Genomic DNA, 18707 nt, shown 5'->3' on the forward strand with positions numbered 1-18707 from the left:
CTGGGCTACATTTTGGAGCAAGGAAAAGAGGATACTTTAAATTTGCTCAATTGCCGCTGCATTTTCATTGCTTTCTTTTACATCAGATACTCAATCGCTCATTCGTTTATTGTTGGACCCTCTCTCTACAATGTAAGCTCATTGCCGTATCCCACACCTAGCCCAGTTCCCGGTGCACAGTCGGCACTCAATAAACACCTAAATGAATGTACCCACAGCAGAATGCTACACCTTAATAATGGATGAAGAATCAAAGCACAAACAAAACCCGAATCCTCACAATTTGAATTTGAATTTGAAAACCTATTAGGTTTTGAATTTGAAAACCTAATAAGACTCAAGTCTAAAGGGACTGGAGTAGGAACAATCGCCAAGGCCTTGGGCTGAGGGATGAAGGCCCCAATGGCTGTGCAGCAGTTGAACTGTCTTCATCCCCACCCACTCCGAAGACTCTCAACACCCTCTCTCGGGATCCTCTAACTCCCAGCTAAGCTTCAGCTCCTAGGACCCGTCTATCCTCCACGGTCCTGCACACTCGGACCCCAGCCGCTCCCTCCCTCGATCCCTCGGACTCCAGCCTCCAAGTCCGCCGCCTCCCCGGATCCCTGCGCACCCCGGCACCGCCCCATCCCTAGACCTCCTCGGAACACCGGACCCTCCGCACCGCCCGTCCCCGATCCTCTTTTGCGCCGCCCCCTTCTTCTCAGATCCCCTTGGTCTGCGGGACGCCGCTCCTTCCTCTCCCCGTATCTCTTCGGACCCCGGGACTCCCACAGCCCCCTCCCCTTATCCCTGCGGGCCCCGGCACCGCCCCCCCATCCCCTTGATCTTCCGGACCCCGCGCCGCGCCTTCCCCGGATCCCCTCTGCTGGGGCCCCGCCCCGCCCCCACGCGGTCCGCGGGACGGGCTCGCGCCGCGCAGCGCCCCTCCACCCCCGCCCCCGCCCCCGCTCCCGCCTCTGCGGCTGCGCGCTCGCGGGGCCGAGGCCGAGGGGAGGGGGTCGCGCTGGGGGCCGGCTGAACTGCTGTGGCGGCAGCGAGAAAAGGAGCGAGCCCGGTGGCCGCGGGCAGGCCCGGAGGCAACGGAGGAAGCCGTCATGTCGCGCTACACGAGGCCCCCCAACACCTCCCTGTTCGTCAGGAACGTCGCGGACGCCACCAGGTGAGCGGCGGCCGCCGCCGCAGGTTGGCACGCGGGGGAGGGGCGGGGGTAACGGCCGCGTCCCGCAGCCGGGTCGCGGCCCGGCGCCTCCCCGCCGCCCCGGCCGGTGCCTTCCGCGGAGGCGCCCTTCCCGGGGGCGGTGCGAGCCCTCGGGCTACTCGGAGCGGGGGCGGGACTGGCTCCTCCGCCCTCCCGGCCCGCGTTCCGCGCGGGCGCAGCGCTCTCCCGCTGCAGGGCCCGGCGCCCGGGGGATCGGTGCCCATCTCTGCTCGAGCAGCGGCGGCGCGCAGGCTGCTGCTCTCCGGGTAGCCAAGGTCCCTCCCTGCCCCTGGCCGGTAGTGTTTTCGCTTGGCCCCTTTGTCGTCGTGCCCGGGTAAAACTGCGCGTCCTGCGTCCTAGATGAAGAATTGGGGATGGTCGGAAGGTATAAAATAATGCGTACCTTGGGCCTTACAATTTCGGTTCCCTCAGTCTGGTATAATTACAGGGGATGCGGTGAAATTTTATTTGTTACACAATACAAAGGATGGCTTCAGTGAACGAGATTTAAATGTTTTCCTGTAAAGTTCAGAGTGCAGTATAAACATCCATGATACCGGTTTGGATAGACTTCCCTGGTCCAGCGTGATGCTCTCAGTGCACACATTCTCCTCCCCGCCTTGAGAATTTGTCTACATAGTGCTTAAACAAATATTAAGGAATGACTGCTTTATAAAGCACTTTCTCCCTTAATAGACGCCAGAGGGAATGACGGAGAGTGGGATAGGGGCATTAAGAGACGTTTCCATTTCACTGGGTTTACTTCATTTACTCCCCGCTCAACCTTTTTAGGTGTGCAGTATTAGCTTTATTGTACATAAGGAAAAGCTGAAGCTCAGACTTTTAATGATTTACCTGGGGCTTCATGGCTCCAAATACATTGGAGCCTTTGACTCCAGAGCTGTATGGAGTAATCATAGTTTTACCTGAGAGGAGTAAATGTTAAATATTTTTTTATTTGATCCCTACTATTATGTACATCACAGCTATAGATTGTGAGTTAATATACCTTAATTAACATCTAAAAGATGCCTGTGTTTATATTTCTCTTCTCAATTTGTTAATCAATACATTACATAGAAAACAAGCGAAATGTATAATTTGAGCAGGGTAAAAAAAAAAAAAAAAATTCCCACAGTTGAACAGACCACTTGAATGCTAAATAAGCATCAAGCCTCTCCAGTGTGTCTACAAAAAAAAAAAAAAAAAAAAAAGAGGTTTCCTATTCTAATGGCCAGCCAGTCAGGGTAATATGCATGAGTGAAGTTGTCAGCTTATAAAATAAAATAGAATGGTGGGGACTGTAGCAAATAGAAAGAAACAGGTGCCGTCTAAAGGGGACAGCAGCTGGTACTACTAGCTCCAGCTAATAACTACTATGTAGACATTTGGACATACTGCCATATCATCCTAATTTTCTGAAGAAGTCAGAAAACTGTGTGTAAACTCTGTTTCAAAATGGTGGCATTAAGTTGTATCATAAAATTCCCATTTTTGTAGATATAAAATCTGTAAAATATTAGATTTTTGTGTTTCATCAGCATACCTTGAAAATTTTTTAAAGGTTGTGCTGGCTAAATAAAACACATCAGTAGGTGACACATGATCTCTGATCTAAATAATCCACCATGAATAATCAAGATTGAAAACTGAAATCTGTTGATTTCCTTTTACAATTTTTTCACCACTTTTTAGCACTGCCACTGGGGGCAATCATCTAGGAGGTTTGTATTAATGGAATAGTAATCGCTAACATTTGTTGAGTATTCATCATGTGCTAAGGACTGTACTAAAACACTTTGCATATATTATCTTACTAAATTTTCACAGTAACCCTATAATGTATATTCTTTATTAATCCCATTTTACAGATTAGAAACAGGCTTAGAGAAATTCTTTTTTTTTTTTTTTTTTTGAGAGATAGCAATAGAGCTAGAGCGTGAGCTGGGCTCCGTGCTGAGTGGGGGGCCCAATTCAGGACCTCTTCTCACATCCCTGGCATCATGACCTGAACTGAAGGCAGCCGCTTAACTGAATTGAGCCACCCAGATGCCCCTAGAAATTAAGTATCTTACATAAAATTGCACAGCTACTGAGTACTTTTGTGAAGGTAGAATCATTACATGTAACTTATATCAAAAGCTTTTGGGGGGACACCTGGGTGGCTTAGTTGGTTAAATGTCTGCCTTCAGCTCAGGTCATGATCTGGGGTCCTAGGATCAAGTCCCAAAGTTGGGCTCCCTGCTCAGTGGGGAGCCTCTTTGTCCCTCTGCTTTCAGCTAGCCCTGCTTGTGCTCTCTTCTGCCTGCACATGCACGCGCACTCTTTGTCAAATAAATAAATAAAATCTTTTAAAATAAAAGCTTTTTTGTGTGAGGTGGCATGCAGTATAAGTTAACTAGCAATATGGCAACTAGACACATTTTAAAATAGCTTTAATATTTAGTATGCTTATAAAGAAAGCCGTTGGGATAAATGTTAAAACAAATGGCATAAAATTACCTATGTGATGTGATTTCAATTATATTAATAAATGAAAAAAGGAAAAAGTATAGAAAATGAGCCTGGAAAGAAATCCATTTGAGTGGTTTTCTTTTTCCTCTTTTCAAATTCTATTAGTTTTATAACAAAGCCAAATTTTATTTGAAATGTTTTTTGTAGTAGCTATTATAATATATGCCATAAAGCACAAGACATTAAAAGATACTATGGCTTTAGCATAAAATTTGTTAGGAATGAAATTGAGTGCAAGAACCAAAGAAGGATTTAAAAATTTTTAAAGGGACACATGGCTGGTTCAGTCAGTGGAGTGTGCAACTCTTGATCTCGGGTTGTAGGTTTGAGCCCAGTGTTGGTTGTAGAGATTACGTTAAAAAATAAATACAATCTTTAAAAAATATATTTTTATGGGGGCGCCTGGGTGGCTCAGTGGGTTAAAGCCGCTGCCTTCGGCTCGGGTCGGGATCCCAGGGTCCTGAGATCGAGCCCCGCATCGGGCTCTCTGCTCGGCAGGGAACCTGCTTCCTCCTCTCTCTCTACCTGCCTCTGCCTACTTGTGATCTATCTGTCACATAAATAAATAAAATCTTTAAATATATATATATATATTTTTATGATGTTATAATTTGTATTTTTTTTCTTCTCACTGGTGAAGCAAGATCTGGATCAGGAAGAAAACTTAATATCTTTGTTCTTTTACCATGTAGAAGAGCAATTTTTAAAAATTTTCGGATATAGTTTTTGAATGGAACAAAGTAATGTCCAAATCCCAAATATAACATTCCCATTTTGATGCATAATATCATGTCAGGTTGGGGAACCACTATCGGGTACCCTCTTTTGGACATAGTAGCATTTTTTGCTTATGGTGTATATAAGGCTATATTGATTTTGATGGTGGTGTAGAAAAAGCATTAAACAGAATTCAGCAAGATTGATGAGAAAAGGGGTGCCTGGGTGGCTCAGTGGGTTAGGCCTCTGCCTTTGGCTCAGGTCATGATCTCAGGGTCCTGGGATTGAGCCTCGCATTGGGCTTTCTGCTCAGTGGGAAGCCTGCTTCCTCCTCTCTCTCTGCCTGCCTCTCTGCCTACTTGTGATCTCTCTCTCTGTCAAATAAATAAAATCTTAAAAGATTCGTGAGAAAAAGTGTCAGCAAATTAAAAATAGAAGGGAACTTCCCGTACCCAATAAATGGCATATATGAAAAGCCTGTAGTTAACAAGGTACTTAATGGTATGAACTGAATGCTTTCCCCCTAAGATCAGAACAAGCCAGGGGTGCCTAGGTGGCTTAGTCGGTTAAGCGTCCAACTCTTAGCGTCCAACTCGTGATTTCAGCTCAATCAGAGCCAACCCCCAGGTTGGGCTCTGAGCTCCATGTGAAGTTGATTGAGATTCTCTCCCACTGCCGCCTCTCCACCCCCACCTTCACTCTCTTTTTCTCTCTAAAATAAATCTTAAAATAAGCCAGGGTGCCTGGGTGGCTCAGTGGGTTAAGCCTTTGCCTTCAGCTCAGGTCATGATCTCAGGGTCCTGGGATAGAGCCCCACATCGGGCTCTCTGTTCAGCGGGGAGCCTGCTTCCCCCTCTCTCTCTGCCTGCCTCTCTGCTTACTTGTGATCTCTCTCTCTCTGTCAAGTAAATAAATTTTAAAAAATAATAATAATAAGCCAATGATGCCCACTCATACAACCTCAGTTCATCATTTTGTTGCAGGTCCTAACCAGTGTGACAAGGCAAGAAAAATAAAAGACTTAAAAGTTATAAAGCTAGAAACAAAATTTGCCCTATTCTTAGGCAACGTGTTTTCATAAAATATAGTAAATAATGAGTTTTATTAAGTTTAAGATACAAGATGAACTTATGAAAAATCTATTTATTAGCAGCAAACAATTGAAAATAAAATTTTTAAAACAGTTTCATTTGCCTTAGTATCAAAAAAAAAACAGACTTGGGAATAAGTTTAAGAACAACAACAAAAAATACATAATAAAAAACTTTGCGTTTAAAACCACAATACAGTGCCAAGAGAAATTAATGAAAACAAATTGATAGATATACCATGTTCGTAGAATGGAAGACAAAATACTAAGTTACCAGTTTCCTTCCAAATTGATTATATTATAGATTCAAGGCATTCTTGATTAAAGGCTGTTTAAAAAATAGAAACTGGGGTTGCCTGGCTGGCTCAGAAGAGTGTGCAACTCTTGATCTTGGGACCCCAAGTTCGAGTCACACATTGGGTATATAGATTACTAAAAAAAATAAACTTTGAAAGAACAAAACATAAAAAAACAAATTGACAAGATAATTCTAAAATATAGTGATATACAAAGGAATCTAGAAAAAGATCACTTCTCCCTTTGTCTCAGCTGCTTCCCTTTCTTATGCTCCCTGCCCCATGAAATAAATAAAATCTTTTTTTTTTTTAAAAAGGGCAAAAAACTCCTAACAGACACTTCACAAGGAAAAGTAGCACATGAAAAAGTGCTCAACATCATTTGTACTTTGGGAAGTGCAAATTAAAACCACAGTGAAATTCCACTTAATACCCACCTGAATGGCTAAAATTAAAAACAAACAAACAAACAAACAAACAAAACAAAACCTGACAAACCAAGTGCTCACAAAGATTGGCACAACTGAAACCCATATATTGTTGGTGGGAGTATAAAGTGGTACAACCACTTTGCAGAACTGTTTGGCAGTTTCAAAAAAATTACATATATACACATCCTCTTTAACCCAGAAATTCTGCTGGTAGGTATTAACAGGAAATTATTGGTCCATACACATGAAAAGATGTTATATCTAACTGGTTGTTAGGTAAATTAAAATTAAAACATCGACAATCCATCAGATGACAAGAATTTAAAATGTTAATGAGGAAGTGGAGCAGTAGAAATTTTTAGGCATATGTTGAGTATAAATTGATCTGGTCACTTTGGAGAATGTATAGTGAAGCTGAAGATAAGCGTACTCTCCAACTCACCAACCGCAGAGTGATACATCCCAGGGATCTCCTAGAGCTCCCCGGAGCACATGTATGATAATGTATGCTGCAGCACAGTTTGCAATTTTTAAAAAAGGCAGCATCTTCAATGGTTATCCACAGAAAGATGGATGAGTAAATTGTGGTTTAATGATAATACCAATACAAAGTTAAATTGAGTGAACCAGAACTACATAGAGAAATCTCAAGCGAGGAGAAGACAAGGAGCAAAATTATTCAAATTGTCTGGTACTATTTATATAAAATTTGATATATATAAGAACACTTAATTATGCATATATTCACTTACAGTAATAACAGAGTTATGGAGGGGTGCCTGGCTAGCTCAGTCAGTAGAGCCTGTGACTCTTGATCTTAGGGTTGTGAGTTCAAGCTCCATAATCCACATTACTTAAAAAGTAAAATCTTAAAAAAAAAAAATACAAAGCTGGGGCACCTGGGTGGCTCAGTGGGTTAAGCCGCTGCCTTCGGCTCAGGTCATGATCTCAGGGTCCTGGGATCGAGTCCCGCATTGGGCTCTCTGCTCAGCAGGGAGCCTGCTTCCTCCTCTCTCTCTCTGCCTGCCTCTCTGCCTATTTGTGATCTCTCTGTCAAATAAATAATAAAATCTTTTAAAAAAATACAAAGTTATGCAGAGGAATGATAAGTACTGATTATTGTTTCTCAGGTAGAAGAATATAAATGTAAACATCTCATTTCCAAAAAACAATTCCTGAAAATGATGACAAGTGTAAATGCTGTTGGTAGATACATAGGTGTTTGTTTTATGCTCTATTTTCTGAATGTCAAAATTGATGACGCCGAAAATACAAAAATTAGAACAAAACAATAGCTAACAGGTATAGAAGTGAATGGGAGCCAGCTCTTCTGAGAAGTTTGACTTCTTCAGACTCCTGTCACCCTTGGTTTCTGGGATTCCAAGCCTCCACGACACACATTACTCCAACCTCCTTTTATACTATCTAGGATCCTTTTCCTATCAGCCACTCACATTTGGTTGATGGGATTGATTGTCTCAGAAAATACTCATTTGTATTCTAGCTTTGCTGTTGGCTCTGTGTACTAATGTGCAAAGTAATTTCTTTCATTCTCAGTCTCCTTGACTGTTAAGTAGGTAGCAGTAATATCAAATGGTGACTCAGTATTTTGAGTGCCTACTTTGTGCCAAACAACTAGTACACTGGTGAAGACACCCATTTTTTTTTCTTTTTTAAAGATTTAATTTATTCATTTGACAGAGAGAGGGAGAGATCACAAGTAGGCAGAGGGGGTGGGGGAAGCAGGCTCCTCACCAAGCAGAGAGCCCGATGTGGGGCTCCATCCCAGGACTCTGAGACCATGACCCAAGCTGAAGGCAGAGACTTAATCCACTGAGCCACCCAGGTGCCCCAAAGATACCCATTTTAAAAGTGATCCTAAACACTGATTCTCAGAATTGCCTGTGAAACCCTTAAAAAAATTAAACCTAACCGGGGCCCACTTTGGAAAGCACTAGTTGGGTCTAGGGTTGTTAACGCATCAGGCTGGAATACCTGTTTCTGTAACATTTCCTTTACACATGATTCCAATGTTCAGGAATGGTTGAGAATCATTACTCTCTAGTCCATGTTCAGGGGTAGCAGGAATCGTTTTCCATCACATCCCTAGAGTTTGCCCATAGTAGGTGCTCAAAAAGTACTTGTTAGATGATTAAATGAAAGAAAAAGACATTGTCACTACTCGTTAAAGACAGTAGTTCCAGAGAATGCAGACAATCAAATGTTTTATATTAAGTATTAAATGAATAAAAATACTAAATAATAAAAATAAAGTACGTTTTGTCAATTGCACTCCCTGGTATATAGTGGACATTTAATTGTAGTTGAAATCACATCTCTAGCTTTATTTTTTTTAAAGATGAATTGTCAGAGAGGATTCAAGTGGTGGGGGGGGGGGCAGCAGGCAGATGGAGAAGCAGGCTCCCTGCTGAGCAAGAAGCCTGATGTGGGACTTGATCTCAGGACTCTGGGATCCTGACCTGAGCCGAAGGCAAATGCTTAACCGATTGAGCCATCCAGGCATCTCTCTCACATCTCTAGCTTTAATCATGGACTTCTAGTCTGGAAATGAAAATAAAATTATTTTGTATAATCATGATTTTTGGTTGTTTCCAGGACTCTTTTTTTTTAAGATTTTATTTTATTTTATTATTTAAGTAATCTCTCTACCCAACATAGGGTTTGAACTTGGAACCCAGAGATCAAGAGTCACATGCTGTGCCTCCCGAGCCAGCCAGGTGCCCCATCTATAGAACTGTTATGAATGTTCTACCATCATCTCAAATCCAGCAGTTCTTTTGCCTCCCTCCTCCCTCTTCAACTCTCTTTACCAGTTGTCTAATTTTTGTCACTGACACCATCTTTCTTCCATTTGTCCAGGTTAGCAGTTTTGCAATCATCTTTGAGCCTTCTTTCTGTACAGTATGTTTTGAAGTACTCTTACTTTTTCTAAGCCATGTTTTGTGCTCATAACTTAGAGGTGTTGAACCTCTGAGATCTTCATGAGGCAGTAGAGTGTAGTGGTTAACACAGACTAGTGTCAGGTTGTGGAAGTTTGATTCTAGTTTTGTCATTTGCTGGTTTGGTAACCCGAGGTGAATTCATCTGTCTGTGCCCTCATCTGTAAACAACCATAGGGTGGTCGTAAAAATTAACAATTCTTGGGTGCCTGGGTAGCTCAGTGGGTTAAAGCCTCTGCGTTAGGCTCAGGTCGTGATCGCAGGGTCCTGGGATCGAGCCCCGCATCAGGCTCTCTACTCAGTGGGGAGCCTGCTTCCTCCTCTCTCTCTCTCTGCCTGCCTCTCTGCCTACTTGTGATCTCTCTCTCTGTGTGTCAAATAAATAAAATCTTAAAAAAAAAAAATTAACAAGTCTTAAGGTGAACAGTGGCTCCATTATAAATGCACTACAGTTCTCAGCTATAGTAGCTAAGTATTTTGTCTCTTAAGTTAGATTGTTGCTCCATGAAGACAAATATGCTAAATAATCCTTTGGTGTCCCCTCTTTACTACCTATGACATATATAGCAGGTTTAAAAACATTTGTCAAATTTAAGAATACCATAGTTATTTTGCTTTATGTTTAAAAGTAAAACATCCATTTTTCTTTAAAGCCTGAAAAATAATTTTAGAACTTCTTTAGAATCTAATTCTTGTGATCTGAAAACAAAATTAACATAAACATAGAATTATAGTGAGGTAAATGAATGTGTCCTTACTGAATTAGGGTTAATAGACCTCTTTGAATTGACAATTGAAGTATGTTATAATAGAAATAATTTTCAAAGATGGATAATAACTTTCCTGGGTCATTGTTTCCCCAATCTGATTAAACATAACAGCCATCCGGAGTGCTTATAAAAATACAGATTTCCAGCCCCTAACCTAGATCTTTTAAATCAGAACCTCCAAAAATGAGGCCTGAGGATTTGTTTTCTTTTTTCTTCCTTTCTAAACCCTGAGTGATTCCTATGACAATTTTAGAAAATACTAGTTTAGATAATATACTTTTGAAGATTTCAACTGGATTTCTGTAGGCAAAATATTTTAATCCAGATATTCATATTTCTTTGCCTTATTTCTAAAACACTTCAGGCCTGAGGACTTGCGCCGTGAGTTTGGTCGATATGGCCCTATAGTAGACGTTTACATTCCACTTGACTTCTACACCCGCCGCCCAAGAGGATTTGCTTATGTTCAATATCCTTTGTTTTACTGTATGCATGTGAATATATACCGTATACGTGTGCAGATGCGCATGTGTATTCAGGAGCATATGTTGTATGAGATTAATATTGCCTAATTAAATGTGTTTATTTCTTTATCTCAGAAAATCTAAAGCAGTCCACAGTAGCTGGCAAGCACCCCCCAGTTTGAACCAACCTGTTAGCTAGAATCCAAGCATAAACCGAGCAGGCGAGAAAAAAGGCACCTAAAGTTCAAGCATCAAGGAGTAAAGAGGGAGGGTGGACACAGATATAAAGACCTGGAAGAGGGGAAGTCTTTATCAAGCAAAAGACAAAGCCAACACCAGGTTGAGACTTCGGCTTTCCTACATTTATTCAAAGTTCCAGAGTCAAAGCCAAGTCTGATTTTGTTGGTTCTTCGTCTCTTATAAAGTCCATCTTGCAAGCCTTAAAGAGTAAAGGTCAAGGTTCAAGATCAAGTGACATTGAGGTAATTGCCAAAGTCTCATTTTGTATTGCATTTCTTGAGCTTTTTCTGTTTTCTATTTAAAAAAAAAAAAAAAATTGAACAGTGAACAACCTCCTGAAAGACAGCTATTTAGTCATTTTATACAGTTTATTTCCATTTTAGTTAGGTTTAATATATAATTTATGTAGATAAGGAAGTTTTAGTGGGATATTACAAACCAGTATATGTAATTCCAGATGTTCACAGATTGCTTTTGTGTTTCTTTTATAATTATATCCCAAGTAATAAGAACATAACAGTATTTTAAAGTAGTAGGCTCAAAAGTAAATATCATTTTTAAAGGTATAATGTTTTAGGTTACATGTGTTTGTGCAGTTTTGTTTGTAATAAGTGATTTCTCCTAAGCATCATAATTAAAATACCTTTTAGTGAAAGTGTAATTGTAATTTCAGAATAAAGGCTTTTGTGTGCTTTTTCAGTGAAAAACCTGAAAGAAGGGAGTGAGTCCTTTACAGTTTATTTTTTAATACTAGCCGGGGTTGGACTTACTTTTTTCTTATAACCTGTTTTACATTATACATGCATACTACAACTACGTTAATGTGTACATTAAAAGTATAGTTAAGTGTTTGTTTCTGTTCTTACTTTTAGATAGATTCTTCTAAATCATAAACGGGCATTTGTTTTCATAATAAAGGTGAAATTCTGACTATATATATATACATATATATATTGGAGATGTAAGTTTTATACTTGGAGTTGTTTTTCCTATTAATTTCATGTCACATGTAAATAATTCTTTAAAAATAACATTTTTTACTTGATATCTGATGTTCAAAGTATCCTTAACAGCTAGTCATATTTGAAGATGTTCGCGATGCTGAAGATGCTCTTTATAACCTCAATAGAAAATGGGTATGTGGCCGTCAAATTGAAATACAGTTTGCACAAGGTGATCGAAAAAGTAAGTTCAACTAAACATTAGATCTTATTTGTTCAGCAGAATGATTTTTAGTTATGACAGATTTTTCTTATTTCAAATTCTTTCGGAAAATAATACTGTTAAAGTAGCTGTTACTGAGGTTTTCAGGTAATAAATTATTTCATATTCTAGCACCAGGCCAGATGAAATCAAAAGAACGTCACCCTTGTTCTCCAAGTGATCATAGGAGATCAAGAAGCCCCAGCCAAAGGAGAACTCGAAGTAGAAGTTCTTCATGGGGAAGAAATAGGAGACGGTCTGATAGCCTTAAAGAGTAAGTACAAATATAAGAGGATTGAAAAACTTAATTTTCTACTTTCCCTGGAAGACATTTTAAAGAGTTTTCAGAAACAGGCCACAAGAATAATTTGATTTGATATACATAAAAATCAACCTTTTTTAGAAAAATATGCTCTTAGGGGTGCCTGGGTGGCTCAGTGGGTTAAGCCGCTGCCTTCGGCTCAGGTCATGATCTCAGAGTCCTGGGATCGAGTCCCGCATCAGGCTCTCTGCTCAGCGGAGAGCCTGCTTCCCTCTCTCTCTCTCTCTGGCTGCCTCTCTGTCTACTTGTGATTTCTCTCTGTCAAATTAATAAATAAAATCTTTAAAAAAAAAAAAAAGAAAAATATGCTCTTAGGGTGCCTGGGTGACTTGATTAAGTGTCTCTCTTTTGATTTTGGCTCAGGTCATGATCTCAGGGTTGTGAGTTCGAGCCCTGCATCCAGCTCCATGCTTATTGTGGAGCTCAAGATTTTCTCTCTCTCCCTCTTCCTGCCCCGTCCTCTCTCTCTCTCTCTCTTTAGGAAAAAAAAAGAAAAGATGTGCTATTCTCTATTTGGAATGTATTGTTACTTAACTTGGGTTTAAGGATAACTTCCAGTGTTTTTATTTCATGGAAGATTTAACTGAGACCTTTTTAATAGAAAAATAGTATGTACTGAAGAAGAAAACCAAATCTTAAAATGTGTACTTGACAAATAAAATAAGGAATTTTATTTTAATTTTAAAGATTTTATTTATTTATTTGATACAGATAGAGAGAGGGCACAAGCAGGGCGGAGCAGGCTTCCTGCTGAGCAAGGAGTTCCACTCAGGTCTTGATCCCAGGACCCTATGATCAATTTCAGCTATTGTTTAAATAATAACTGAGCTGAAGGCAGACGTTTAATGAACTGAGCCACCCAGGTTCCCCAAGGAATCTTAAATAAATAAAATTTTCCTAACTGAACTCAGTAATTAAAAATCTGAAGTTCTGGTGAGTAAAAACTCATAAGAAATAGAATGAATCACTTGTGAAATGTTGAAACTAAAATTAATGTAAATCAATATATTTGTAAAAGATAAGTTATTTTCAAAAATAAATTCAAAATATGGTATTATTGGGGCGCCTGGGTGGCTCAGTTAACTTGGGTTTATTGGCTTAAGCCTCTGCCTTCAGCTCAGGTCATGATCTCAGGGTCCTGGGATCAAGCCCTGCATCAAGCTCTCTGCTCAGCAGGGAGCCTGCTTCCTCCTGACTCTCTGCCTGCCTCTCTTCCTATTTGTGATTTTCGTACCTCTTGGGAGTTGTATAACCCAGATTAAACATGCAGGGCATTTTTCAGAACTGACCTATATCATAAGATAAATCTAGCAAGGCAGATTTGGTCACAGATTCTAGTATAACAAATATTACAAACTTGTTACTTATGTTTGAACTAAAAGCATGCAAAATAAAATTAAAATTGTTTCTTTTAGTTTATCCAGGAAAAACATAACTAATATAAAGTGTATAAATTCCTGAAATTGCTGTTTCCTAACTTTTCATTAAATGTTTTTGTGTGAAATATATACTCTTAACATTCATAATGTTTGCAGGTCTCGACACAGGCGATTTTCTTATAGCCAATCTAAATCTCGCTCCAAATCACTACCACGGCGGTCTACCTCAGCAAGGCAGTCAAGAACTCCAAGAAGGAATTCTGGTTCTAGAGGACGGTCAAGGTCCAAGTCCTTACCAAAAAGGTCCAAGTCAATTGGAAAATCACAATCAAGTTCACCTCAAAAGCAGACTAGCTCAGGAACAAAATCAAGATCACATGGAAGACATTCTGACTCCATAGCAAGATCCCCCTGTAAATCTCCCAAGGGGTATACCAATTCTGAAGTTAAAGCACAAACAGCAAAACACTCTCATTTTCGATCACATTCCAGATCTCGGAGTTATCGTCATAAAAACAGCTGGTGAACAGCCACAGAAGAGTGCTACATAGTCTTGAATGTGTTATTAAACCTCTCATTATGTTAAATAAAAATTCTTCAAGGCTTATAGAAAATGTGAGTTACTTTGGGCATGTGCAACAAATAAAATCTCTAGTTTTGGGGTAATAAAGACTTGGTCTCCATTGAAAGGGCCCATACCACAAATTATGATGTGTCTGATATGTCACCAGTTTATGGACCGTTTTTTTGTTTACATTGTGGCAGAAGGATACTTTTCAAGGGAATTGGGTAAAATGAAACTAATGTGGAAAATCCTACTTGGATATGAAGTATTAGTAATATTAATGATACCTTTTACAAAAATATTTTTTACTTTAAAGCACTTTTACTTTCATGTAAAAAGTAATGATAACTGTATAATTACATAGGGCAGACTTAAACTATTTCATACCTTGATGACTCTCTTGTATCTTCTGTTTAAACTTGGGCCAGTTCCTAGTGGATATTAGTTCATATTACAAAATTCTGACATTCCTAAAAGTAGAATTTATCTAGAGATCAAGTGTTCAAAAAATACATTCTCTCCTGAGCTCAAAAAAAGCTTTTATTTTTACTGTGTGGAACAGTATAGATAAATTGACATTAAGTTGCATCCTGTACCGTGTTCATTCACTTTCAGATATAGAAAAATGTTTTAAAAAACACTGAGTTTTGAATGGTTGGAGACTACTTCTCTAAAAATTATGTGCAGGACTCATTATCCAAAAATACTCATATTAAGCCTTATACATTTGAAGAGTGGTACATTTTGTATAAAAAGCTTTTTTAACATTATTTCTACATATTTACTTTTCATCCACTACTTAGTTTTTTCTTTTTGGAGTTCCAGCTCAAGACTTTAAATTGTATAGAGTAAGTCCTGTTATTTTTGAAAGTGTTTAGTATCTTGTATTAAAGAATTCAAGACTGCATCCTCAATAAGCTTTGTGGCATTCAGATTTACTTTACACGCTCTTCATTTTTATAAACCAAATAACTTTATTGATATTGCTTTTGTAGTTGTTAAAACTGAGAATTTCTTTAAAAATGTGTAGTTTACGTTTTTCGGAGGGTTTTGGTAGTATTTGTGATAAAATGGTTTTGCATATGATTATTATAGGGGATATATTTATAGAGTTCTACTTGTGTACTTTGTTGAAGTATATTGAAAATTAAAAGTTCTCAGCCCATATAGTTAATATTTGTGACTAGAGTGCTTAAGAAAAAAAATCTGTCTTATATTTTTGGCATATAGGAGCCAGTGTTGCTTCTATTTTTTTTTTTTTTAATACTAATTCCACTTTTCGTTGCATTTTAGACCCTATGTAAGAAACAGCTTTACAAAATAATTTATATGCTGGTAATATTTGGACAAGTACCATAAATTCATGTAAACTGTACAGTACCTTCTGAATACACTTTCTTTAATCATTAATAGAATTAACTTCAAAACTACAACTCTTTGAAGTGTTCAGCTGTAATAAAACTTAGTCATAAAATTGTGTGGCACTGTTGAAAATCTAAAGGATAGTCCAAAGAAAGAACAGACAAATATTAATAGTAATGTTTTATATTTTCTAAATAAATGTTTGGGTTTATCCACACAGTTACCTGAAACACTGTTATTTGAAATACTAAGTAGGAATTGATTATAGTGTCTATACTTTGCATTTGATTATATCTTAGTAAAAATTTAATATAGCAGTATTTCTGAAGATTTTTACCCTTTAATTTACCTCTGATTTGGTTTTCCATTGTAATCTTCAGGCTGTTTAGGAGGATACTATTTGATTTGATGGAAAAATTGGAATATTAGTTGAGACTCTTTTGAAAATTTACTTGGCACTGCTCTGTAAGTTTTACATTATTTACTCATCATCACAACAGCTCTATGAGATAAATACCACTGCAGATAAGGAAAGGGGATGCAGAGAGGCTCAGTGATACCCACTAGGTCACATAGCACATACTATTAGACTTGGGAGTGGGCAGTGGCTGGGCTCCGGACTTGCCCCTCCCTGACTGTGATGCTTTGACAGATATATGCTAAACTGAGATAATGTTTAGAGGGAAAGGAGAGAATAGAATTAGAAAAATAAATGATTATAAGCTTTCAGTGTAAATGGGTTCTGTGACTAAGTGGAAATTGACAATTGTGCTGATTCCTTGAGAAATTGTCTTCTGGGTATATCTCTTCTAGGATTCACTTTTGTTATAGAATTGTTTCTTGGACCATTTAGGAGAGGATACTTAGGATAAGACTGTTACTAAATAAAGCAAATGTTTCACACATCTGTGATCATTTCCTTTAAAGATAATATATTTACTCAGGTACTTCCAAATTTAGTATAGAGAACTAGCTGTCTACATTTGTTCAGGGTCAGAGGATAAGTCAGTATAAAAAAAAAATAAAATGGCCACTACAACTGTTTGTTTTCTTTCTCCCCATAAATAATACACAAATAATTTTGGGGGGCACCTGGGTGGCTTAGTTAAGTGTCTGCCTTCAGCTCAGGTCATGATCCAGGAGTCTTGAGATTGCACCCCATGTCAGGATCCCTCCTCAGTGAGGAATCTGCTTCTCCCTCTCACTCTACCCACCCACCCACCCTGCTTCTGCTCTCTTGCTCACTCTTTCTCAAATAAATATATTCTCAAATAAATATAATCTTTAAGAATAACTTCTGTATAGCAGCTGATACTTGGAGCTGCAAACAGTGGAATAAACCATTTTTTTTATTTGAAGCCTAGGATTTCATCTTGCACTAGGCTAAACTTATTTTTAAATGAACAGAACTAATTTCAGGACACCTGGGTGGCTCAGTCAGTTAAACATCTGACTTCAGCTGAGGTCCTGATCTCGGGGTCCTGGGACTGAGCCCCAAGTTGGGCTTCCTGCTCAGTAGGGAGTCTGTTTTTCCCTCTCCCACTAATCCTCCTCCCCACTTGTGCTTGTGAGTTTCCTCTCTCTTGGTCTCAAGTAAATCTTAAAACTAGTTTCAGGACTTTATATATTATTTGTAGTGTTTACTTGAAATGCAACTGTTGGATTACACATAAGAATGTCTGCCTTGATTCTCATCCCATTCCAAGAGGCAAAATTAGTAAAAATCTGAAGTATTTAGAAATATTTCTACACTTCCTCTAAACTCGATTAAAATTTTAATTTCTTAGAATTAAATATTAATATTTGTTTTCCATACAGGTGGTAGAGCATCTGGAGTATTTGTATGTAGATAAATATATGCTACTTAGGAGCACTTGACTAGCTCAGTTGGTAGAGGATGACTCTTGATCTTGGTGTGGTAGTCCCACACCAAGGGTAGAGGGCACAGTTTACTTAGGGAAAAAAAAAATACGTGCGTGCGTGCGCACACACACACACACACGGTATTTAGTATGATGTGGTGCAGAGATGTTAATTTGGCATCATGGAACCAAAACTTGAAGGTCTAGGCCCTGTAGATTTTCAAACAAGTCCATGACTTGCAAGAGTTTAAAAACCAGTGGTTTAGTGAGACATGGCTTTTGGAGTCAGAACTTAACCTATATTTGGCTAGAAAACATTTTCAAGCATTAAATGATGATTATGCACTTTAGCATCTAAATCCCTCCCTTGATGAATAGGGCATTTATGATCATATGAATTCTGGCATTGGTTTATAAGGTCAATTTAGGCCTTCTGGAAAATTTGTCTTGTATACCTTCAAAAAGATGTTTATAAAATTAAGAAATTAAATATGAAGATAATTCAGTCAAGAAACTTTTTTGGAAAACACTCTCTGATAGAGTCAGACATTACAGGTTGATTCAGCTTCTCTCAATATAATGACATATGATTTTTTTACTTAAGTCGTGAAAAATTGAAATAAAAAATACACACTTAGGGCGCCTGGGTGGCTCAGTCGTTAAGTGTCTGTCTTTGGCTCCGGTCGCGTTCCTGGGGTCCTGGGATCAAGGCCCACATGGGGATCCCTGCTCAGCTGGAAGCCTGCTTCTCCTCCCCTTGCTTGTGTTCCTTCTCTCTCTCTGTCAAATAAATAAATAAAATATTTTAAAAATATATAAACTATTATACCCCATCATTAGTATTTTCTCCCCAAAACTATAATGTTTTTATTCTGTTTGGGGGAAAGGGCTATATGAATCTTAAATTCTAGGAATATACTGCAACTCTGAACTTAACGGAACTAAATAGTATCAACCTGTGGAGGTAGGTGGGTGCAAAGTAGATGGACAGTTACTGTCTTCTAAAAGTAAGTGATTATGGGATGCCTGGGTGGTTCAGTCAGTTAAATGTCTGCCTTTGGCTCAGGTCATGATCCCAGCATCCTGGGATGGAGTCCTGCATAAGGCTCCTTGATCAGTGGGGAGCCTGCTTCTCCTGCCTGCTGCACCCCCTGCTTGTGCACGCTCTCTCCCTCTCTGACAAAATCTTAAAAATAAATAAAAGGTGATTTTGGTGATTTGGGGGTACCTGGGTGGCTCAGTGAGTTAAGCATCTGCCTTTGGCTCAGGTGATAATCCAGGATCCTGGGATGGAGCCCCGGGTCATCTGAGGACCCCTCCTCTGTGGAGAG

At 39.1% G+C, this 18707-nt stretch overlaps 1 protein-coding gene across 3 annotated transcripts; it reads left to right on the forward strand.

The window, feature by feature from the left end:
- The first annotated feature begins 963 nt into the window (after positions 1-963).
- On the forward strand, positions 964-16419 carry SRSF12 (serine and arginine rich splicing factor 12). 3 transcript variants are annotated; one of them, XM_082730600.1, is made up of 5 exons: positions 964-1162; positions 10344-10448; positions 11765-11868; positions 12019-12160; positions 13744-16419. In XM_082730600.1, the coding sequence occupies exons 1-5, from the start codon at positions 1098-1100 to the stop codon at positions 14111-14113; spliced, it is 786 nt and encodes a 261-aa protein (XP_082586726.1). In that variant the 5' UTR covers positions 964-1097; the 3' UTR covers positions 14114-16419. The 3 variants fall into 3 exon arrangements, with proteins under 3 accessions (XP_082586726.1, XP_082586727.1, XP_082586728.1); XM_082730601.1 differs by lacking the exons at positions 964-1162; positions 10344-10448 and adding exons at positions 1226-1535; positions 10579-10925 and having other exon boundaries at positions 11745-11868; XM_082730602.1 differs by lacking the exons at positions 964-1162; positions 10344-10448 and adding an exon at positions 10798-10925 and having other exon boundaries at positions 11757-11868.
- The last annotated feature ends 2288 nt before the right edge of the window (positions 16420-18707 follow it).

The sequence above is a fragment of the Mustela nivalis genome (assembly GCF_964662115.1).
Source record: "Mustela nivalis genome assembly, chromosome: 5".
In the NCBI taxonomy this organism is placed as follows: Eukaryota; Metazoa; Chordata; class Mammalia; order Carnivora; family Mustelidae; genus Mustela; species Mustela nivalis.